This window comes from Perca fluviatilis, chromosome 20, assembly GCF_010015445.1.
Source record: "Perca fluviatilis chromosome 20, GENO_Pfluv_1.0, whole genome shotgun sequence".
Taxonomy (NCBI): domain Eukaryota; kingdom Metazoa; phylum Chordata; class Actinopteri; order Perciformes; family Percidae; genus Perca; species Perca fluviatilis.
Genome location: NC_053131.1, coordinates 7,636,666 through 7,661,262, shown reverse-complemented (window position 1 = coordinate 7,661,262; position 24,597 = coordinate 7,636,666). Strand labels below are relative to the sequence as shown.

The following is a 24,597-nucleotide window of genomic DNA, read 5'->3' as shown; positions in this document are numbered from 1 at the left end:
CCATCAGTACCGTAACTTTCACCTGTCCTATGGGGCTGTCCAGGACCATCAACGAAGAACCAGAAGAGCTTGAATCATCATCTATTTGTGTTTTATGGAAAAGACGGACAGGAAAGAAGTTAGAATAAAAAGAAAAGAGACACAGAGAAAGGGATATAGAGGGTCAAATGATATGTTGTCATTCATCAAGTCTTTGTCTTTACTATTATTTTATTTTACATGCACGTAAAAACAACATAATTACCAACAAACTATAACTAAGGAGAGTGACAGGCAAAAGGTTATAGATGGTCTTCCAAGATGAATGTAGTAAATGCAACATTTCACTCAGTTGGAGTAGTCAAATGAACAACTTCCATTCCACCGATGTAGATGGCCCAGTGCTGATACTTCCCACGGAAGATCTCGATCAGGTCTCCGGGCTCTGCATGAAACTAAAATCATAAGAAAAACAATTATAATGTATAAATCATAAAAATAATAAACTTCACGTGTAGTCAGAAAACAGGTGTTAACTTTTTCTGCTACAGCTTCAAGATACAGTGGACAAAACTGCAAACTCAAAATGTTGGGTTTAAACTGAAGCAGCTTTAAATATACATTAACTTATCAGTGACGGAAGAGCTCAGTAGCAGGAGACTTACCCTTTTTGGATCCATCTCTTCAGTTCTTCGTCTATCAGTAAGAGTAGCGGCGACCTGCAGCCTATTTATGCTGCCGGAGACCGACACCTAAGTGCGCTTACCTATCAGAAACGAAAGTGCTCACATGATAAAGGGTGTCAAACACAACATATATAACGTATAACCAGTTGTACCAGTTGAACATGAGGAACTGTTAGGTGCAATAAAGCAACAAAGGCTAAGTTTCATTTCTTGGATAAACACCCTTTAAGCTCTTAACTAGTCCGTAAGAAAACCATGACTCAGTGTTTTCCTGTTCCTCTGTGCTGCTCCGTCTGTCTTTACCCCCGGTATGACCTCTACTTTAGCTCTCAGTGGCTCTCGGTCCATTAGGATTGTTGCCAAGAAAACAGGGATAATAATTACATACAATATTTGTTTGGAATCTGAGTCTTTGGGATAACAACCAACTGTCTGTGTGTAATCAGGAAAAAAGGGAAGTTCTCTGCGCTTGTGCAGACCACAACAATCTGGTGCAACCAAGGCAGGACACAACAGCATAAAATAGCAAAAAATTGCCGTGCAACACAGATGTCTTCTTACTTGATGGTTTTATTTATTAAGGTGCATAACAGTGACATAACGTTTCGATGTAAGATTACATCTTCATCAGAGTCCCTGGAGAGAATGGGCAATGAAGCCCTTAATAGGAATCATCAACAGGTGTGATTGTGCACAGGAGGGGCGGTGACAATCTGAAGATACACCCATCTCAACCAAGGTGTTACACTCAATCAGTCATTAAAGGGCAAATGCCCCAAAACAGGTCAAAAGTGAATACAAACAAGAAGAAAGGTACACTACATGTGTACTTGGGTTTTTTCTAAGTCACCCGGTGTATTTTTTTCTGACTGGCTACACTCTAGAAGCAGGAAGAATGAAAAACATTATTCGAAAGCAATGGCATGTTCTTAAGAGTGACCCGACACTCAAAGATATATGCTCTAATCCGCCCAGGTTTATATTTAGGCGTGCCGGTAATATTCGTGACCGATTGGTCCATTCAGATATGTCCAACCCATCTCCGACTGCTTGGCTTTCCAACCCACCCTTGGGTTTCTATAAATGTGGTAACTGCGCACAATGCTCTAATTCGACCAATGCGAAGGAATTTTCACATCCCCGCACTGGCAAGAAATATTCTATCTCTTCATTTATTAATTGCAATAGTACACATGTAGTGTACCTTCTAAAATGTCCTTGTGGACTGGCGTATATAGGTCAAACAAAACGTCAAATCAAACTAAGGCTATCTGAACATAAGACAGCTATTCGCACCCAGAACGTAAGTTATGCCATGGCGAGGCATTATAAACAGGCCAATCATGGCTCCCCTGCATCACTGAGGTTCTGGGGAATTGAGAAAATCACACCCCCATCCAGGGGTGGTGATGTCATTAATAAACTCCTATGCAGGGAAGCGTTTCGGATACATACACTCGGCACTTTAGAACCTCTAGGTTTAAATGAAGAATTTAATTTGACTTGCTTTCTCTAATGTCAAAGTATGTTAAAGTATAGTATCTAAGATGAATATACTTTTAGTCCCATTGTACTGTGAACATTTTTACATTTTTATGTTTGTTTGTATTCACTTTTGACCTGTTTGTGGGCATTTGCCCTTTAATGACTGATTATTGAGTGTAGGGGTGACCCCGAATAGTCAAAGATTCGATGCATCAATATGCGGAGCCTGATTCGACCACCAATCTCACAGTCAAATCTTTGCAGGTGTTATTATGAAACGAGGATCATACCATTTTGGCAATATGGGGGTTCTCAATGTCTAATTTCACACAGAACTACTGGTTTTGTACGGTTATATACAGCCTTTAATTATGATAATGCTGTACAAAAAAAAAAAAACGTGAAAAGAAAGCAGCGTTCAATAAATATTTTTTACGTGTGTGTGTAAATCCAACCACCCCCGTGACAGATTTAAGTTTCACTTTCCCTGATCCGTGACAGACGAGGAGCATCTTGGCGGCAGTGATTAACGTTACTTAACAATGTCTGGAAAAAGATTTGTGTTGTGCCAATAGCTCATGTCCTACCACTCGTCAACAACAAACATGGCTTTCCACTTAAAACGGGTAAGTTTATTACCAATAAAGACGGTTCACGCTTTCATATATAATGGCGCTTTTAATTTACGAATAGCAATATCATATGTTGGGACTTAAAATATGTTCGTCTTTTTTCTAGATCCACCCACAGTATCAGACTGACGACGGCAGTTCATCTAGTAGTAGTAGTACCGGAGCTGCGGCAAAACTAACTCAAAGAAAGCTAGATTTGAGACCGCCATTGTCCGAGAAAAGGAAAAGAGAAATCATGGACAAAATTGCAGAGTTTATTGCGCGGAGGTTTACATGTTAACAATTGCAAAGCAGTCAGCCTCACCACAGATATTTGGACCTTGCTGCAAATGGAGGCATATCTTATTACTGACGCCTGGCGACTGGAAAATTTTGTGTTAGCAACAAAAAAAAATGGAGGAAAGTCATACAGCAGAACATATTTCACAAACACTGAAATAAGTCATTTCTGATTGGGACATTCCAGATATTAAGATGGTTTCTGTTGTCCATGACAATGCAATGAATATGGTTGCATGCACCAATCAACTGGCCCAAGACCCATCGTGGGGAACTGTACAGGGAGTCCGTTGTGCGGGGCATACACTGCAATTCTGCATTAACAGCACATTAAAGAAAGATCCTGTGTGTCGCACTGTCGCTGCTGCAAGGCGCCTTGTTTCACACTTCAAAAAAAGCACAAAGGCCACCACAGCACTTGCAGTAAAACAAAGAGAACTGAATGTTGCAGAGCATAAACTTGTGCAAGATGTTGCCACTCAATGGAATTCTGTCTATCTTATGCTCGATCGCCTGTTAGAACAAAGAGGTGCAGTTTCAGCTGTGCTGACGGATTCAAGTGTCAGCAAACGGTCCGACCGTGATCTAGAGCTCACAACATCCAATTGGGGAATGGCAGAGGACATAGTCTCAGACAACCATGGGGTCAACCTACCCAACAGCACTAATATCAAACATAACAGCCATGGATTTACCTATAACTTTATTTTTCTCCACAAAAGCTTGGCTAATCTTTTCCAAAGTTGTATTGTGTGTGTGTGTGTGTCCGCGTGTGTGTTTGTACGTGTGTATGTTGATAGCAATACACCAACAAAGACAATAGTTTATTCACAATGTTTAGATCATAATCACTTCCAGGTGAATTGACTCAAACAATGGCAGGATCTTTCCTTTCATCTTGCTGTCTCATTGCTGCCAATTGTAATGTCTCCTTCGTTCTCTCCTTGGTTCTCTTCTTTCTTCTCTCCTTCCTTCTTTGTTGTAATGTTTGAGCCAGGATGCGACCAGAGCTCCCATAGCTACAATCCCTACACCTACTACAACTGCCCCTCCAATCGTAGCTGCTGTGGTAACCTGCAAAAGACAAATAAGTGTCTGAGTCTGAAGCTCAAGGATGTGTAAAACATTTAATAATTTGAATTGTGGTTATAGTAGAATACAACTAAGTTTCAAGTTAAAGTTGAAATATAATGAATGTGAGTTTCTAGCCAACTCCCCCCTGATTAAAGCCATATTAAAAAGGTCTGTGTCAAACCAGAATGTAGCCAGATTTCTGACAGTTGAATCAATTATAGGACCATGTTGATAGTAGCACCACAACTGGAAGCTAGCTGTTTGGATAGCAAAATTAACAGTCGTAGCCTAGCTAAAACAGTAGGGCCCCTTTTTTAGACTTAACGTGATCACCCCCTTAAAGAAAGTTTGCTACTGGTAGATTGCATGAATTAGCTACAAAAAATGCACATACTGTATAACAAAAGCATAACAAAACCTAATGTTTTCCTAACTGAAATAGATTGGGCTAGATTTGTGTATCGTTACAATTAATGTGACAACGTAAACATTGCCCGGTGTTCTCCCCACTTTGGGTCAAATTGACCGGTTTTCAATTTTTTTTTTTCAGAAAATATGGGACGTAGAAATAAGCGCTGAAAATGTGAAGAAGAAAAATGTAACAATTTTACGTTGGAAAAAGCAACAACAATATTTTTTTGTGGCCTTTTGAGCACCACAATGCGAGTGCTAGCTGGTGGCATTATAATGGATAGCAGGCAGACATCTCAGCAGACAATTATACCCACACGGGGCAACTCCCACCAAAACAATCTTGCCGTTAACCGTTTTTAACCGTTAAAAAGCACTACAGGTTAGAGGAAAAATATGTATTTTTGATTTTAGGGTGAACTGTCCCTTTAAGCAGTCCTGCAAACAGAAGTATAAAAGCCACAGGATACCCACCTGTCGAGACTCTGGAATGCCGTATCGTTGGTCTGTGACAAAGTGCTCGCAGTTGCTATTCACGATAGAGTACGGCATCTTCAGACCCACCATGCTACAGGCCTCCTTCAAGATGATGTAACACTCACGCGGCTGGTACTTGTTATCTAGGAGGTTGTTGATCTTGAATCTATCATTGCCGACCACTTTCCAGATCTTCTCACGCTTCACCTTTCCTATGGTCTCCAGGGCAATATCACCATCTATGTGTGTTTTATAGTAGAGACAGACAGGAAAGAAGTTAGAATAAAAAGAAAGGAGACAGAGAAAGGGATATAGAGGGACAAACGATATGTTGCCATTCATCAAGTCTTTGTCTTTACTATTATTTTGCAATGACATGCACGTAAAAACAACATAATTACCAACAAAATATAATCAAGGCCAGTGACACACAAAAGGTTATAGATGGTCTTCCAAGATGAATGTAGTAAATGCAACATTTCACTCACTTGGAGGAGTGAAATGAACAACTTCCTCTCCACCGATGTAGAGGGCCCAGTGCTGATACATCCCACGGAAGATCTCTATCAGGTCTCCGGGCTCTGCCTCAATCTAAAATCATAAAAAAAACAATTAAAATGTATAAATCATAAAAATAATAAACTTCACATGTAGTCAGTACCGCAGGTACCCCTGGAGTTTTTGACCATGTGTACGAGTGGGTGATTTACAGTTATGCCCATTATTTCACCAAAATTAGCTTCTATAGGAAGGTTATTCAAACACAGGTAAACCATGAAAATAGCCAATAGACTCCTTTCCTATTGCCAGTAGACGAGTATCCCTGTCTGTTTTTGTTATTGCTGAGTTACATTCAACATCAGGAACGTGCCAGAAAACACAGAAAGGTGTTAACTTTTTCTGCTACAGCTTCAAGATACAGTGGACAAAACTGCAAACTCAAAATGTTGGGTTTAAACTGAAGCAGCTTTAAATATACACTAACTTATCAGTGACGGCAGAGCTCAGTAGCAGGAGACTTACCCTTTTAGGATCCATCTCTTCAGTTCTTCGTCTATCAGTAAGAGTAGCAGTGACCTGCAGCCTATTTATGCTGCCGGAGACTGATATCTAAGTGCGCTTACGTGTCAGAAACGAAAGTGCTCACATAATAAAGGGTGTAAACACAACATGCTAACTAAAAAATGATAAGCATGAAGTACACCTTGTATAACCAGTTGTACCAGTTGAACATGAGAAACTGTTAGGTGCAGTAAAGCAACAAAGGTTAAGTTTCATTTCTCCGATAAACACCCTTTAAGCTCTTAACTAGGCCGTAAGAAAACCATGACTCAGTGTTTTCCTGTTCCTCTGTTTTGCTCCGTCTGCCTTTATCCCCGGTATGCCCTCTACCTTTACACTCAGTGGCCCTCATTTATGAAATGTGCGTACAACTTAAAACAGGCGTAGGCAAACGTACGACGATTCCTACGCAAAGCTCGGCATTTATCAATTTGAATGTGAGCGTAGGCTGCGATAAAATCTCACGTCTGGTCTGAACTCGTGTACGCAAGTTTTCGAGTCAGTGTGGACTTGCGGTGCAGCATATAATCAGTTTAACAGGAGAAGGAGAAGTCATCAGTTGATCACTTATCAGCAACGGCAGATCTGGCTCTTTTAGAAGACCTCTATGAGCCGGTACAACAGTGCACACGAATGCACACGGGCCACGGTGGAGCGCTCCATCGGATTGTTTAACCAGGGGGGGGGGTCCGCAACCTTGTTTTAGCCTGTTGGGTTGTGCACAACATCTCGCAGGAAAACTGGGTGCCATAAATGTAGTGATGGAGCCAGATGACCCGATGCACTGAGAGCAGTGTCCAGCACAGCCCCAAGTGGGGGCTATACCAAGGATCTCCCTCAGCTGTTGCCTCGTTCTGACTCATGAAAAAAACTAAAGACACTGCATAAACTCCGCTACCGTGTGTTTATTCAAATATAAGTACACCTACGTGTAGGCCTAAGAGATTACAATAGAAGCCTGTATATTACTATTAGGACTATAGCATACATGTGTCAAGGATGTATAAATTAAATAAACTTCAGCTGGAGTCCGATTTACTACGGCAACACTGTTGACTGCATCAGTGATCTCTTTCCATTCCGCATTCTTTCTACAGCCTTTAATACCAGTTTTCAGGCTGCCAAATAGTACACACGTTAGTACAAATGACTCTGAGATATCAGGGTTTCAATCTCCACCTCTGAAAAGTGCCGCTTCTCAGCCGGATTACGTCTCCCCATGTCGTAAATTGCATGGGCGAGGCCTCAAAACCCAGAATATATTGGGGCGTGATATTTAAATGACGATCGTTTCCTGCCGCTGCATTTATCAATGTACGACCATTCTTACGCTCTGATTGGTGTGATACGAACGTTTCATGAATCCCACGGAAGCGGCCTGTCGTAGTTAATTTGCCTGCGCTTTGCTGGTTTCGCTTACCGTTAGGTTGATAAATGAGGACCAGTGCCTCTTGGTCCATTAGGATTGTTGCCAAGAAAACAGGGATATTAATTACATGCAATATTTTTGGGGAATCTGAGTCTTTAGGATAACAACCAATTGTCCGTGTGCAATGTTAGTGATTATATTTTAAACGACAACATAGAAAATATAAATAAAACTGTAAACATCCTGGTCTTTTTCTGGAAGTACATATGAATAGTACACACAGAACATGACATGTTAAAAAGGTTAAAAAAAGGTTCTCCAAAGTTAAAAAGAAATGTTTATTTTTTACACAAATCAATACAATATGATACATAATTGATCAAACAAACAATACAGTAAGAAAGATCTAGATTATAGTACTAAATAAGATTACTTCACTCTTTACTTATACACCAATTTAATCATTTTATACATTCCAGACATTAAACAGACAACCATGGGGTCAACTTACCCAACAGCACTAATTTCAAACATAACAGCCATGGATTCACCTATAACTTCATTTTTCTCCACAAAAGCTTGCTTAATCTTATCCAAAGTTGTATTGTGTATGTGTGTCCATGTGTGGGTGTTTGTATGTGTGTGTGTGTTGTGTATGTGTGTGTTGATAGCAATACACCAACAAAAATGATAGTTTATTCACAACGTTTAAATCATAATCACTGGCAGGGGAATTGACTCAAACAATAGCAGGATCTTTCCTTTCGTCTTACTGTCTCATTGCTGCCAATTGTAATGTCTCCTTCGTTCTCTCCTTGGTTCTCTCCTTTCTTCTCTACTTTCTTCTTTGCTGTCATCTTTGAGCAAGGATGCGAACAGAGCAGCACCCAGAGCTACGATCCCTACACCTACTAGAGCTGCCCCTCCAATCTCAGCTGCTCTGATAACCTGCAAAAGACAAATAAGTGGCTGAGTCTGAAGGTCAAGGATGTGTAAAACATTTTTCTGATGGTATTTATCGTCAGCCTTATTCTGCACTAGACATTAAGTGTATTTACATTTAAATACTACCTCACTATATATTAGTAGCCATTCCAAAGCAGGTTTTAAATGATCTACAAACAAACTACTTTGCTAATTGTAGTTGTATCTCATTGAAAGACGCCTTAATGTTTACTTAAGGCTCTCTCCAGTCATATCAGTCATAGCAAAACTTTACCATTTGTCCTAGAAAGGACCAGCGTTTGTTAAAGGGACAGCTCACTCCAAAAGTAAAAAAACAACATGTACTCCTCTTACCTATAGTGCTATTTATCAATCTACAGTTAGGTTGTTTTTTAGGATGACTGCCTTCTTCGAAAACTTCAATATATTCGAACTAGATGGCACTCGGCTTGTGGTGCTCAAAGAGTCAAAAAATACATATGACAGACTCAAGTCTCTTTCCAGAAATCATGACTCGGCCACTCAAGATACTTCACCTACCTGGTTGTGAGCAAATAGGAACTATTTTCTTTCCACCAAACAGCACCCTCCAATCGTATCAAAACGCAGAAGAAATTGAAGTGATTCTGCATAATTATACAGTTGACGGGTAGTGTGTATTAAATACATTTATTTTTTGTGGCCCTTTGAGCACCACAATGCGAGTGCCAGCTGGTGGCATTATAATGGATAGCAGGCAGATTACTCTCACACTGGTAAACTCCCACCAAAACAATCTAAACTCTTAAAAAGCACTACAGGACAGAGGAAAAATATATATTTTTGATTTTAGGGTGAACTGTCCCTTTAAGCAGTGCTGCAAACAGAAGCATAAAAGCCACAGGATACCCACCTGTCGAGACTCTGGAATGCCGTATCGTAGGTCTGTGACAAAGTGCTCGCAGTTCCTAGTGACGATACAGTACGGCATCTTCAGACCCACCATGCTACAGGCCTCCTTCACGATGATGTCACGCTCACGAGGCTGATACTTGTCATCTAGGAGGTTGTTGACCTTGAATCTATCATTGCCGACCACGTCCCTGATGTTCTCACGCTTCACCTTTCCTGTGGTGTCCAGGGCCATCCAAAAATCACTATCTGTGTTTTATAGAAGAGACAGACAGGAAAGAAGTTAGAATAAAAATAAAAAGAGACATAGAGAAAGGGATATAGAGGGGCAAACAATATGTTGCCATTCATCAAGTCTTTGTCTTTACTATTATTTTACATTTACATGCATGTAAAAACGACATAATTACCAACAAACTATAATGGAGAACAGTGACAGGCAAAAGGTTACAGATGGTCTTCCAAGATGAATGTTTAAATGCAACATTTCACTCACTTGGAGTAGTCAAATGAACAACTTCCATTCCACCGATGTAGATGGCCCAGTGCTGATAAATCCCACGGGAGATCTCTATCAGGTCTCCGGGCTTTACATCAATCTAAAATTATAAGAAAAACAATTAAAATGTATAAATCATGAAAATTATAAACTTTACGTGTAGCCAGTACCGCAGGTACCCCCTGGAGTTTTTGACCATGTGTACGAGCATGTGATTGACCGTTATGCCCATTATTTCACCAAAATTAGCCTCCAAAGGAAGGTAAACCCACAAAAATAGCCAGTAGACTCCTTTCCTATTGCCAGTAGATGAGTATCCCTGTCTGGTTTTGTTATTGGTGAGTCACATTCGACATCAGGAACGTGCCAGAAAACAGATGTTAACTTTTTCTGCTACAGCTGTATCTTGAATACAGTGGACAAAACTGCAAACTCAAAATGTTGGGTTTAAACTGAAACAGCTTTAAATATACACTAACTTATCAGTGACGGCAGAGCTCAGTAGCAGGAGACTTACCCTTGTTGGAGCCATCTCTTCAGTTCTTCGTCTATCAGTAAGAGTAGCGCCGACCTGCAGCCTATTTATGCTGCCGGAGACTGAAATCTAAGTGCGCTTACATTTCAGAAAAGAAAGTGCTCACCTGATAACAGGTGTCAAACAAAAGATGCAAATATACTGATTATAAGCACAAAGTACACATTATATAACCAGGAGTGGTTGTTAGGTGGTGCTAAGTGCAATAAAGCAACAAAGGCTAAGTTTCATTTCTCGTGAGCTGTTCAGTAGGTGCATTCAGGCCTTTGGGAAAAGTCTTCTCAGTCAGAGCCAGCTACTACTGGAAAAGTCTCCCAATTGCATTAACTACCTACTTTACTTACTACTACTTTAAACATAAGCTTAAAAGGGATACTTCATCGATTAGCATTAAGCTTTGTATCATTAGAAACCAGGCAGTATTTTCGAATGACCGTGCTTCCCTCCCTCATGTCCCCCTGAGACTAGATTTCTCTGTATTGTGGGTCTGGAAAAAAGCCTCTGATGACGCAAAAATCATCATATAGCGTCATCAGAGGCCTTCTTTGCCCAGAAGCTATGGACTACAGCCAGCTAGTTCCACATGTTTTCAAATGGCCCATAGGGGGTGGGACTGTCACTACCCGATGTGAGTCGAGTTTCAGCCATCTTGAAGCTTCGCTAAACAGGCTCTCGTCTTTTCAGCAGCAAACTTTAACAACAATTATGTGCATTCAAACTACCGCACATGTGTACCACTGAGATATGTTGGTACAGATCGGAGAATATGTAGGATACTTTATTACAGACGGAATACTCGGCACACTACGCAAGCTTCGCCTGCTACGGAGACCAGCACCTCGGCCTGCGGTCTCGCTTGATGCCACTAGCCGGGTAAGGGGACTATGAGCTAGGTGGAAAGCTAACGCTAGCCGGCCACCTGTTCCATCAATCCTGCTTGCAAGTGTCTGCTCATTAGACAACAAACTGGACTACATCCACGTTCAACGAAACTCCCAACGCGAGTTCAGAGACTGCTGTGTTTTTGTATTTGTGGAAACATGGCTGAACAACAGGGTACTGGACTATCCAACTACCAGGCCTGCTAGCCCTCCGAGCAGATAGAGATGCTGTTCTGTCGATAAGACTCATGGAGGTGGGCTGTGTTAACACGGACTGGTGCAGAAATGGGTTGCTTGTATCCAACTAACTGCTCACCGCTGGTGGAGTTTGTGACTGTTAAATGCCGACCATTCTACATTCCAACGCGAATTCACGGCTGTGTTTATACTCTGTGTTTACACCAAGGGCTAATGCTACCAATGTGTTAGCTGAACTTTACGGAGCCTATAATGTGTGTGCAATAAATGTAACCTGTTTCGTATGTCGTTTTTATATAATGTCGTTTTTATATATTTTAAATGTGTAACACCACTTGAGCCACAGTGAACCGTTTCGTGTATATGGTTGAAATGACAATGAAACACACTTTTGACTCGATTCGGTTGACTGCCTCTCTGTAAGCAGTAGGCGTGGCTTGGGGGTGGCCTCGTAGGCAAGCAAATCAAGTGCATTCTGGGAGTTGTTGTCTTTCATCCACATGAGCCAGAAATACATTTTCTGGCTTTTCACGGTCTAGAAGGCTCCAACTTCTAAAAAAATGTCACATTTCTACTACATAAATGACATATTCATCTTTCCAGTGGTGAAATATCCCTTTAAAAGATGGCCTAATTCAAACCATACTTAGAATCATGAATAAGCTTATACCTACTTCCTGGCACTGCCTTTACGTCGTTGTCTTTACATATACACTCACCTAAAGGATTATTAGGAACACCTGTTAAATTTCTTGTTAATGCAATTATCTAATCAACCAATCACATGGCAGCTGCTTCAATGCATTTAGGGGTGTCGTCCAGGTCTAGACAATCTCCTGAACTCCAAACTGAATGTCAGAATGGGAAAGAAAGGTGATTTAAGCAACTTTGAGCGTGGCATGGTTATTGGTGCCAGACGAGCTGGTCTGAGTATTTCACAATCTGCTCAGTTACTGGGATTTTCACGCACAACCATTTGGGGGGTTTACAAGAATGGTCTGAAAAAGGAAAAACTTCCGGGTTGTGGCAGTCCTGAGGGGCGAAAATGCCTTGTTGATGCTAGAGGTCAGAGGAAAATGGTGATTCAAGCTGATAGAAGATTAACTTTGACTCAAATAACCACTTGTTACAACCGAGGTATGCAGCAAAGCATTTGTGAAGCCACAACACGCACAACCTTGAGGCGGATCTGCTACACCAGCAGAAGACCCCACCGGGTACCACTCATCTCCACTAAAAATAGGGAAATGAGGCTACAATTTGCACGAGCTCACCAAAATTGGACAGCTGAAGACTGTAAAAATGTTGGGTGGTCTGAGGAGTCTCAATTTCTGTTGAGACATTCAGATGGTAGATTCAGAATTTGGTGTAAACAGAATGAGAACATGGATCTGTCATGCCTTGGTACCACTGGGCAGGCTGCTGGTGGTGGTTTAATGGTGTGGGGGATCCCTTTCACCTTCAGAACTGTCTTAATTCTTTGTGTCATTGATTCAACAAGGTGCTGGAAGCATTCTTTAGAAATGTTGGACCATATTGATAGGATAGGGTCAAACATGGTGTTAGTATGGTGTTCCTAATAATCCTTTAGGTGAGTGTATATGCTACTTTTTAATGTTTTATGTATTTAGCTGTTTTGTAATGTATCATATTGTGTTGTATTATTGTGTACTGTATTTATAACATTGCTGTGAATTTTCGAAGTCATCCACATCATAGTTATCCAGAGACCTGCCCAGGAATAATTAACTGACACATTCACATTTCAATTATAATTACAGTTATGTGTACTGTCCCTCCCTGGGAAATAAATAGAAACATAAAATGCTACTGGGTTAACGTTTCAGTGTAAAGTTTTTGCAGTGACCTGATCTTTATGTTAAAAGCATTGTGATGGTCTAGGCCACACAGGTTAAAACAGCCAGCAATGGTAATATGGTACACAATTTCACCCCATGCTGTTTGGTACACATGCATTTATTGTGCAGTCAGCCACACCCCATACAATTCAGGCCTCAAAACAAACACATTACACTCCTTGGTTAATTCATAATATACGTGTATTTCCTTTAGCTGTACATGGTTTAAATGGAGTACATTCTATTCTACATTGTAAGGTTTTCTGTTATATTAATCATTATTTTATGTCTTTGTTACCATGCTGGTGGTGAGGTCCTTCCCGGTGCAAATAACTTAATACTGTTACTCACACTTGATTTTCCCCTAAAACCCTCTGTCTGTCCAAAATCTCTCTGACACTAACATTCAAACACTTAGTATCTATATCCTATTATTTTTAGTTAGAGTTAGAGAGTAGTTTTTACATTGCCAGACACTCCTCCACAGCACTGCCAAGGAAGGTCTGGCTATTCCACACAGCATTCCTGGATGGGTGAAAAACGTGCTCTGGTTTATTGGCATTTCTATAAACCAATCACAATCGTCTTGGGCAGCGCTAAGCACCGGACGGAGCCATGATGCCGCTGCAAAATAGCCTCGGGAAGGAACTTGTTTTGAGCATTCAAAGGTTGTTTTAGTCGTGCAACAGAAAACTCAGCTTGGACAGATAGTTTAGCTAGCTGTCTGGATTTACCCTGCAGAGATCTGAGGAGCAGTTAACCATAGTCCTCAGAAATTGTTAAGAAATTCTCTAAAAGACGTGTTCGTTCTGATTTCTGGAGGAGGAAGGAGAGGCTTGGGTCTAATTGAAGTCAAGCAAAAGGGTTTAATAAAACAACATGAAAACGACAGTCAAAGCATAATAAAACATAAAACACTGCCAGCAGCAGACTGCACTGTCTGCAGCCATGCTACTGACAAAACAATACGCTGCAGCTGACAGCGGACCACAGAACCTGTTTCCTTGTCGGGACCCAGGCTTGTGGCCCCGAATCCTTCTCCTGTCCCAAATTTATTCCTATTTTCTCAGGATAAGGACACACCTCTTCATTTAGGTTTACTCCAGGTCACAGACTAAGGTTGATTATCATGGAAGTGTTGATTATATTCATGTTTACAGAGTTTGCATTTCCTTTGTTCTAATCACGTCTGGGGATGGCTCCCCTAAAAGAGACAAAAGTTACCTTTCCTGTGGGGACAATGAGTTTCCTACATTATGCTAAATGACAGCCATGACCTAATTAATTCTTTAGAAACTAGAGTTTGGGTGAGAGTCAAATGCTGATTAGTGTGGTTAGGCTACTTGATTAGATTTAGCGGCAGGCTGCATAACTAAAAGTAGTTTTAACTTTTTTAAACCTAACAGTCCACCCCTTCACACCTTAAAAAGGTGTGAATATCTATAAAAGTTACAGAACAAAAATTTAGACATTAGCCAAATTGTAATAACTAAATCATAATTTATAAAAGAAATTCATGTCCTTCTCTGACCTCATTATCTGACTCCTCATCTTGTATCAAGAAGGTTATTTTCTCTTAACAAAATATGTTCAGCTGGTTCCACTCACAGTGATTAGTGACTAGCATTCCATTTGAAACTAAAACAGATACTACACTTAATTAAATCAGAAGATATTAAAGCTGTTGACCAGGTAAAAACAATGGAAGGGAAAACATCTTAGAAATCAAAGAAAATAAAACCAAATTCAACTTTCCACACTGCACTTCAAATACTGCACAAGTAATAACTAGTCTCAAATCTGTAATGCAATCAAATGGGTTGAAATCTATTCAATGGCAAAACATCTTTTATCTGGCTCAAGAAAAGAATGCATTAGGTTTGATCTTAATTACAAAGTAGCTAAAAACTGATACACACACACTTCAATATATGCTATCAGTTCAGACAAAGAAATAGTCTTCATCAATGTCCTTTCTGTAGTGAAAGATGCAGACTGGGGAAAAAAGTCTGAAATCAAGATTTTGAAAGTTCCTTGTTGTCCAATCTGAAAATTGGGAAAAAATCTTGGATCGCTGCTGGTTCATTCTCATGCAGCCAGCACCAGGTGGCAACGTCACCAAAAACCTTAGCAGGCTATGGCGCACTCTTGACGTCACATTTGTGCGCCTAGCTTGGTTGCAGCTGCTGTAAAGAATGCCCTCATCCTTTCTGTCCGAAGAATTGGCTGAACATTCTGGCCCTTTAACAGTTGACTGGAAGGTGACCGATCAGAGGGGAGCCCAGGGTCTCCTTGTGGATTTACCGCTGACCCAATTCTCCTCACTCCCCTTGTTGGCGTTGGTAAACGATGTCTGACACCTGTGGATGTCATCACCGGTCTCTTCCTCCTTATCCCTCCTGTTTCAGAAACATGAAGGTGGATCGGCTGTGTGTGCTGCCCGCTCCAGCCTGTAGGAAAAAGCCGTCCTTAGCTTTTTGGTGTGTCAGCAGGGACTCCAGTCTCCCTGCTCTGTCAGGAAACCACCGCAGGAATTCAGCAGCAGTGATGCTCCATGCTCTCAGTCAGCATCTGGTCAGACAAACTGGGTTCCTAGGCACTCTGCTGGGCTTGAAGTTGAAGTGTGAACCTGGTTCTTTGTGATGCGTCTCCACTGCAGCGCTCCTCGATCAGATGTAGTCATCAGGCTGAATGGCTTCATCAGCAGGAATCTGGAGTCTGCTTGCACCTATGAATAAAATTACTGACATGCCAACACACTGCCTTGCGAAAAGTCATATTATTGATAGTTTGTCCTTGATTTGTCCATTAATTTCTCATAGGAGAAATTTTCTTTGTCATCTGTGTTTTCCCAAGTCCATAACACAATAAATGATCCCAAAAAGTAATGAGTCCATTGTAAACATACAGTACAGATCATCAATTACAAAAGCACAAACTCCACAATTTTCTTTCTTAATGGGGGAAATGGGCTGCTTGATTGATCTTTTACTATTACTTCAAACAAAAAAAATTTTTTTTCAAACTTGATCAGCAAATTGCTATATTTTTTGAGCAAATCAATTTCTATATAAAGTTCTGTGTCATTCTTTTGTGCCACATTTAATACCCTTGAGCAGTAGATTTGTGTAGCACTTCTGCGTGGCCAGCGCAGAAGTCCTATGAATCCTCAGATCTCCCCCCATTTTTTATTTTTTTTTTATTTTTTTTTAACAAAATATTTACAAACTAGGGAATAAAAATAATAATAAAAAAAAATCAACAAACCATAAAGAAATATCAATGGAAAAACTACTACCTTGACTCTCTCAACCCAATGATTTTTCAGAGACATCATCAGCAACATCAAGAATAAAAACCAACAAACCAACAAAACAAAAAATAGTGCAAGAAGATACAGTAAGATCAGAATGTTTAAAAATACAATTAATTTATCTCCATGTGCCTGTTATTTATAATTTTTAGTGAAAAACAAACCAATTTTGAGTCAAGATACACAAAAATGCCACATATATCTACCAAATTATCCATTGAAAAAACCCCTAAGAATCTTAAATTCATTTTGGTCCAATTATAGCTAATGTTAAATTGCTTTAAGTACCTCAAATTATTTTTCCCCTTTTCAGAGAACTTCCCTGGAATGCTCTGACTTGCAATGGGCTTCATCAATAACTCGGACACAATCCTACTCAAAAGCAACAAAGCAAAAATTAAAAGAAAAGAAAAAGATAACAGAAAGATCAGAGTAAAATGTATTAAAAATGTAGCAGAAGAAAAACAAACTCAAAATCCAGTAACCTATTTAGAATATAATGATTAATCCCTTATTTCAATTACAAAATATTCTGGCATATCAAATAGTTCAGAGAGAAGTTTACAATGATTCACTCTGGAAATCTGTCTGCATCTATTGCATTGAATGAGGTGTGAAACCCCCCTGTGTCTCCTAGACAGTCCTTCATTAACACAGGAGACAATACTGTAAGAGTTGTTTGTTGTAAGAATAACTGAAACTTAGTCAAGGAACAGGAAATGGATTTAAAGTTAAACAAGACTAAAACTAAGGTACTCCCAGGGTTGACCCTATAGGACAACACTAAACCTGAACAAAAAAATGTAATCAAATGAAACCAATCATTTCCAATATTCAACGTTTTAGCAGGCAGAGTTTAAAATTCCAACACAAAGAAAGCGGAAGGTGCCGGACATCCAGCCGAAAGAGACATCCGGCGGCACCAGAGCAACCCCAGAAGGGGAATGTTGTGGATATAGACTACTTCAAATGCAGTATTGGTCATCTTACTTTAAAAAAGTAATTAGTTACAAATTACTTCTCCCAAAAAGTAATTGAGTTAGTAACTCAGTTACCACATTGTAAAGCTAATTAGTTACTCAGCAAAGTAACTGTGACATTATTTTTTATGTTCTATAACGCTATTACATTCTATAACATCTTTAACGTCAAAGATGTTTATATTAACTGATTGAAGAATAAAAACACTACAGTATTTTAGAACATTTGATATTTATTTGAACTCAATAGATTGCAGCCTGCCACATGATATGCATAGAAATAAAAACATAAAAAATATTGAAAATAAAATTCAAGTGCAAAATTAAGACACAAATGTAAACTTGGGGAAAAAAAACTAAGGAAAATCTGGCCATTAAGTAGTGCAAATCTCTGTAACTGTATATTAGGCCTATTGCACAATAAACAGAACACTATCCAACTCTTAAATATTCAGTACAGTAACGAAATTAAATATTGAAAATGAATAATGTTCACACACTAGCTACATTTGGGCTTGGGGTTGGGTTAGCAGCAGCAACAAGTGTCGTGTTGATGTGAGGTGCTTCATAAGATTTGAGTTGCTTGAGGCAGACGTGGATAAAGTCTTTTTTCCTGGGCGTGGCGTGCATGTTACATAAACATTCTTGCCTTAAATTTCAATGAGCGAGAGGTAGAGCCGGTACTTCCAGTTCGAGAACGCTACCTTTGAATTTCCCTGGCTCGTTGCCGTTGTCGCTGTCTTGTGTCTACTGGTAGTCAGAGCGTGCAGTGAGACAGCGTGAGCAGGGCATCCGCCCACCCAGCCAATCATCAGCGCATTTGCAACGGTGTCATCATCATCACCCCTGCTCTCTCTAGGCAGCTGGTGTGTCGCCAAAGCCTGACACCTCGCGCTTCATTCAACCAAATAGTAACGCACCACTTTTCTTTCTCAGTAACGATAACGGTGTTGCAACGATGGGAAAAGTAATTAGATTACTCCGTTACTGAAAAAATAACGCCGTTATACTGAAACGCCATTACTCCCAACACAAAATGCAGAAAAAAAAACTGTTTTCATAAATTCAACACTTAATCTAATATCTAAGTTTTTAGAGGGATGAAAATAAAGGTGCTCTCATTACGAACATTTATTTTGGTTTAAATATAATCAATCACATCATCGCTTAAAGACAAATTACACTAAATCTAAGTTTTTAGAGGGATGAAAATAAAGGTGCTCTCATTACGAACATTTATTTTGGTTTAAATATAATCAATCACATCATCGCTTAAAGACGAATTACACTAAATGATTATGGGTCATAAATTGAGTTGGGTAATATATTAGAGTTGGGTAATATATTAATATGCTGCTGAAAGTTAAAGTACAGTATAGGCAACAATCTGCTCATAACAATGTGATAATGTAATATGTCAATGCTGTTTGTCAGCTTGTTTTGGAGTTCCTCTGCCTCCTAGAGGCCAAAATCTATCAAAGCAGCTTTAAAAATCAAATACACTTGCACAAATGTACTATAGCAGTGGCAGGTGAACGTTGGTAATATCAGACAGAGTGAACCGAATAAATTATTTGCAGGAAAGCGTCCAAGCTGGGAGACCTGGAAGTTAAATTTCTCCCCAGGTCCTCATTAAGTGCTTAAAACAGGAAGTCCTCAATCAGACCAGCACAGGGATCCCACTGGCCTTTTAGCTCTGCAGGATGTTTGGAGAAATTCCCCACACTCAGATCAATGCTGCTGAGCCTTTTATTAAATACAGATGTAATACAGTAAGTCCCAGCCAAGAATCTTTTTTTCTTCATTACTTTTTTTCCCTCTCTCTGTATTTTCTCTTCAGTGTTCTGCTCTCTTCTGGTTGTCCTCACCTCATTGACAGCGGACAGAAGCCAGAGGAGGAGATTTGACACCAAACATTCATCTCTCTTCCTGTCTGTCAGCGCTGCCTTTTACAACAGCACCTGTTGAACTGCGTGCCATATATGCCGTCACCTGCCCGCTGCTTCACCCAGCCTCTCGACATTGTATAGGCTTACCGTTTGCTTTCCCTCTTTTCATTTATTTCTCTCTCAGAGCTCTAGAATAAGCCACTTTAGTGAAAGTGTTGCACTTAAGACTTTATACTTGTAGTCTCTACATAAGAGACTGTTCTCCCCTGAAAAACGTCCCCATAGGTCAGCAATTACGACACATTATACGTTTATAGTAGTGGCGCCCTCTAATGGCCTTAGTAATTATGACGGAAGCAAAACAGGAATTAAGATGATGAAGTGAAAGAGGCTGGCTACATCGCATGCGTAACATATGCGGAGTGGACGTTCCAACACTACACTTTCACTATAGTCAATAAGAGCATAGTTGTGTGTAGGCTCCGCGGAGATCCACTCTACAAGCATAAAGAGGACAGTCTTCTATTTATATTTTTTAACCGAGGTGTGTGCGGCCGTTTTACACAGAAGTGGCTCATAAAGTGCCTATATTTCTTTTAAATTAAACTACTGATATACAGGAAACGACTTAATGATTCATTTTGAGTTTCCCTCACCTGCGTATTCTGATAACCGCTGACTAGTAGATTGACGTTTTCACAGCGCTGTGCCGGCCCAAAAATAAACTAAAGAAACAACAACAATCCCAAAGCAAAAGCTGACCGTGTCTCCTGTAACTCACACAATCCTACGCCGTGTGTGCCCAGCAGGTGTAGCCAGTTAAAAGATAGATTCCGCGGCACATACGCTCCGCGAACGGTCCGCATTCAATGTAGCCAAAGCGTAAGAGCACCTAGTCTCGCACTGCCAGACGTATCTCCACAGCGCTCCGGAGGAAGGTCTGACTACAGGAGAAAAAAAGATCAAGGGACAAACAGAACTATGTCACGTTCTGCGTTGATTGTGTAATTAAACCCAAACCACGAATCTTTTTCTAAACCTAACCTAGTATTTTTTTTTGCCTAAACCTAACCAAACAACGTTGACGACGTGTTTAAAACCCAACGCATTCTCATGAACAGGTTCGTATGATATTGTATAAAAACGTATGCACAACAATTTGTATGATATCCTACGCAATTATGGCAAACCAGCCGGTGTTTGGCGGTCTTTATAGTTAAATTTATTCGACAAAAAGGTGACTGTGAGCCTGGCACGGGGCACTGTGAGGACCCGGTCGGTTCAGCAGCCGTTAAGTTGAGTTTAGGCGACAGAAGGTGACAATCACGCGACGACGACATTTAAGTTAAAGCCTGAGACACACCATGCCGATAATCGGCCATTGGACAGTCTGGCGAGGTCAGTGACTCGAATCTGTTCAGTGTGTTCCGTGCTGTTGTCCGTCCGAGGGACCGTCTGCCTTCATTTAGGCCGATTTGACATGTATAATCGGTGGGGCGGGCACTGCCAGCAGTCAGACTCAAATGACCCGTCTGATTGGTGGAGTGCTAACCCGGAAACAGGGAGCGGAATGAGTGTGACTAGAGTCTCTCAAAATCTGACAAATCTTTTAAACTGACCTTCGTCGATCTGAAATGAAGACAGATTCAGCAGCTGCACGGCCTATTTCTCTGTTAAAATGTTTTCAGAAACACGTTTCGGTGAACTATTTTAGTACAATATGAGATCGTATTCTGAACGAGCCGCCATGACAGTCTGTCTTTGAATTTCCGGAGAAACCAGACCCACGTGACGCGTTCGTCCAATCAGCTGCCGGTTTTCATTTTTGGGCGACAATACAGATTAGCGCCGCCTGCTGTTAATGGAGACATATTACGTCTTGTTGCTTTGGTGTGTTTCGAGGCACTTTTTTGACCAACTCGGGGAGACTGATCAGTCACACATGTTGTTGCTGGTGACAAAACCACCGATTAAATACGTATATTGAAGCGATACTGTCGTTAAAGACGCGCTGATCGCTGTCCGATTCTCTGATATGAATGCCCGCATTGAATTGTGGCATATCGGCTTTGAATGCGCCCAGCTCGGCCCATATCATAATGTTCTGTCTTACAGCATACTGTAATATTTCACCGGTAATAAGACCGAAATAATACTATTAAAATAAATAATGATAACCTCTAAATAAATGTTGATAGATGTAGCGTTATATTTTTGAAAATATCAATAAACAAAGCCATCCAGCTTCCCTGGCCGTAAGACCAGATAAACGTGTCCTTGTACACGAATCAATAGATAAAATTACGTGAACATTTCACGAACTGCAGTGAGACTGGGTTGGACATTTCCCTCTCTCTCTCTAAATTTCTTCACATCCTTTTATTCTTCCCACCCTCTAATGGCCACCCTCCCTCTCACCCTTACACTTTTGACCTCCGACTGTTCACACTAACACTCCAGTAGGTGTGTGTGTGAGTGTGGTGGGTTTAATCAGAGCCCGAGGCAGAAAGCAGAGCTCTCATCTCCAACGTCTGCTCCCTACTAATCCCGTCCTTGCGGGTGCAGACTACCTCTCCTCGTCTGACTGACGAGCGGCGGTAAAACCCTTGCTGAGCTTCGACCGGCGGACGTTCACTTTTCCCCCCATCTCCTCCTCCTCTTACAGTCAAACCTTCCTCTTCTTCTGCACCCCCACTTACTGTAGGCTTCAAGCAGACAGGCAGGGCTGCGTCTGATGTTGGCCTTTGATATGCTAATACCTTCCTCTTTTACATGTCTTTTTAATGTATCGACTGGTAGCAATGCGAGCGCAGCGTGATCCTCGGGCTGGTGCGCTGAGAGACGGAGGACATATTGTTTAGAGCGTTCTGCTTAGTCAGCGATTTGCACTCTACTTCCTTCCTTCACCATGGCCTGAAAGAAGAAACCACTCCAATCAGCTGAAAACAATTCATGTTCAGGAATCTGCGGTAGTGACAGGGGATTGGTGACAGACAGTCACAGTGCACTCAGGAGAGAGTTGTCCCTTTTTACAAAGGCTCAAGGTAAGTACACATAAAAGTGAGTTTTTAAAGACACAACAAGACACATGAATGACTCGAGATCACATAGAGCAAGAGAACAACACGTAAGTTTAGTTTTATGGCTTCATTAAGGGTTAACAGGGCTTTAACCGAGCACAACATTCTGGGCCCTGTAGAAAGGCATTGTCTATGGGCCCCTCCCCACATCCACAGCTATTCATTCTAGCATCTTTTTGGGCCCTTCTCACATGGTGGCCCTGTGTACTCAGTCCCCCCCAAGTCGATGCCCATGAGGGTTAATGCATAATTTCATAAAAGGTCCAAATATCAAACATTTTAGTTGCCAGGTTGTGAAAGTGTGTATCCCTTCTTCTTGATGCTGTATTAGTTAGTGAGAAACTCATCACCCTTGTCAATGACATTTATCAGATAGTAGATCACTAATAAAAATGTTATTTGGAAGTAATATATAGGCTACATAGTTAATGTTAATTAGCATGTAAGTGCATTATACTAACTGCTACTTTGTTTAAAAGGTTTAAAATGAATGAAGGGTACCTATTGACTGGTTTAGGACTCAATAAAATGTTGGGACTTGGACTTCATAATTCATCTTAGACATCTTAAAACAATGTGTCCCACCTCTTATTACTGATCTATAAAGTCTCATTAAATGTTAATTAATCATTAATTAACATCACTAAGTCCATTATATCCAACAATAAAGTATGACTTATCACAGAGTGTAAGACAGTTTGAAAGGTACCAGTCAAAGTTTATTTCTTGTTTGATAAAAAATAAAAACTATTATTTTGTAGAAAATATCCTGCAGATTTTAGGGGAATTAAAATTTCTCTATTTGGTGTCTTAAAAAACAGATCAATGTCTGTGGCGCTAACTGAGCCTAGAGCAGAACAGGCCCAGCTGAAGCCACCTCCTGCGCCACATTCAACCACAGGCGGGCCGTAAATCATGCCGGCTGTTTGGCAGAAGTCGTGGATCATCGTACAATGGTTAATTAAAGCCAGATCAATCCCAGTGCCACCGGTCCTTTCTTTACCCGGCGTCTACAGAGAGCAGTCCCACGGTACCTTCAGCCCAGCGAGCGATGAGGAGGAGGATGAGGCCTGGGATGTTTGCTCAGGGCTAGCAAAGAAGCTGCCACTCATATTTGTACAGAGGACAAAGCCATGCAGGCTCTCTGGCACCGTATGAAAGATGTGTTTTCACAGTGCGTACAGCAAATACAACTGTTGTTGCTCTTTTCGAAAAAGCCATTGTCAAATTTCAGGAAAATTAGTTTTGTGCCAGTTGCCATGGTGACTGGTCGGCGCAGTGGGCAGAGGATAGTTGGGGGGGAGGGGGCGGCTGGGGGCAGGGTTCCCATTTGAGTTCCTTATTAATGTAGTGGTGGCACACTGTGCAGAATTACAGTTTAGATACCAAAATGAGAACAATGGCACAAGTAGAGGTGAAAAAGCAAAAAGTGAGATTCCTATGTCTGTTTTTAATGTAAAGCCGTCGAGGTGCTACATAAATACTGTGAAAGTATTACAATGCTTAATCCACAGAGAAATGCACACGGCCCGTATTCTGCCTTTACACGAGCCGTCAGGACACCGTACTGTTGTGACGTCGCAACTATATATATATATATATATATATATATATATATATATATATATATATATATAAGAAAAGTGGCGCTACAGTGCCGTTACAGTCATTCCCCAGCTGCAATGACGGTGCAGAAACTCTGAGACCACAAATACTGAAGAGACGGAAATGCTGACCAATCAGAGCAGACTGGGCTTTTTCGGGAGGGGGTCTTAAAGAGACAGGCGCTTAAACGAAGCATTTCAGACAGAGGGGGAATACAGGTATATTCAGACAGACAGTATAGGAAAAATAATGTGTTTTCTTTAACATTAAAGCATGAAAACATGTTCTAGTAGAAACCCCAAATACAAGTATGAAACTGAAAATGATCATGATATGGGACCTTTAAAAGGTCCCATGACATGGTGCTCTTTGGATGCTTTTATATAGACCTTAATGGTGCCCTAATACTGTATCTGAAGTCTCTTTCCCAAAATTCAGCCGTGGTGCAGAATTACAGCCACTAGAGAC

The 24,597-nt window shown here is 40.7% G+C and overlaps 2 protein-coding genes and 1 long non-coding RNA gene across 3 annotated transcripts; all 3 read right to left on the bottom strand.

Annotated features, from left to right (window-relative positions):
- Positions 1-17: 17 nt before the first annotated feature.
- LOC120549853 lies at positions 18-1,231 on the bottom strand. Its single transcript, XR_005637447.1, has 3 exons — positions 645-1,231; positions 245-434; positions 18-81 (listed from the first exon to the last, which is right to left on the bottom strand). It is a non-coding gene; the product is annotated as an uncharacterized LOC120549853 (long non-coding RNA).
- A 1,789-nt stretch (positions 1,232-3,020) lies between these two features.
- Positions 3,021-6,148, bottom strand: LOC120549849 (phospholipase A and acyltransferase 4-like). Its single transcript, XM_039787023.1, has 4 exons — positions 6,047-6,148; positions 5,512-5,614; positions 5,021-5,262; positions 3,021-4,135 (listed from the first exon to the last, which is right to left on the bottom strand). The coding sequence occupies exons 1-4, from the start codon at positions 6,059-6,061 to the stop codon at positions 3,968-3,970; spliced, it is 528 nt and encodes a 175-aa protein (XP_039642957.1). The 5' UTR covers positions 6,062-6,148; the 3' UTR covers positions 3,021-3,967.
- Positions 6,149-7,910: 1,762 nt separating this feature from the next.
- On the bottom strand, positions 7,911-10,321 carry LOC120548890 (phospholipase A and acyltransferase 4-like). The gene is made up of 4 exons (XM_039785402.1): positions 10,307-10,321; positions 9,787-9,889; positions 9,292-9,539; positions 7,911-8,402 (listed from the first exon to the last, which is right to left on the bottom strand). The coding sequence occupies exons 1-4, from the start codon at positions 10,319-10,321 to the stop codon at positions 8,232-8,234; spliced, it is 537 nt and encodes a 178-aa protein (XP_039641336.1). The 3' UTR covers positions 7,911-8,231.
- Between the last annotated feature and the right edge of the window lie 14,276 nt (positions 10,322-24,597).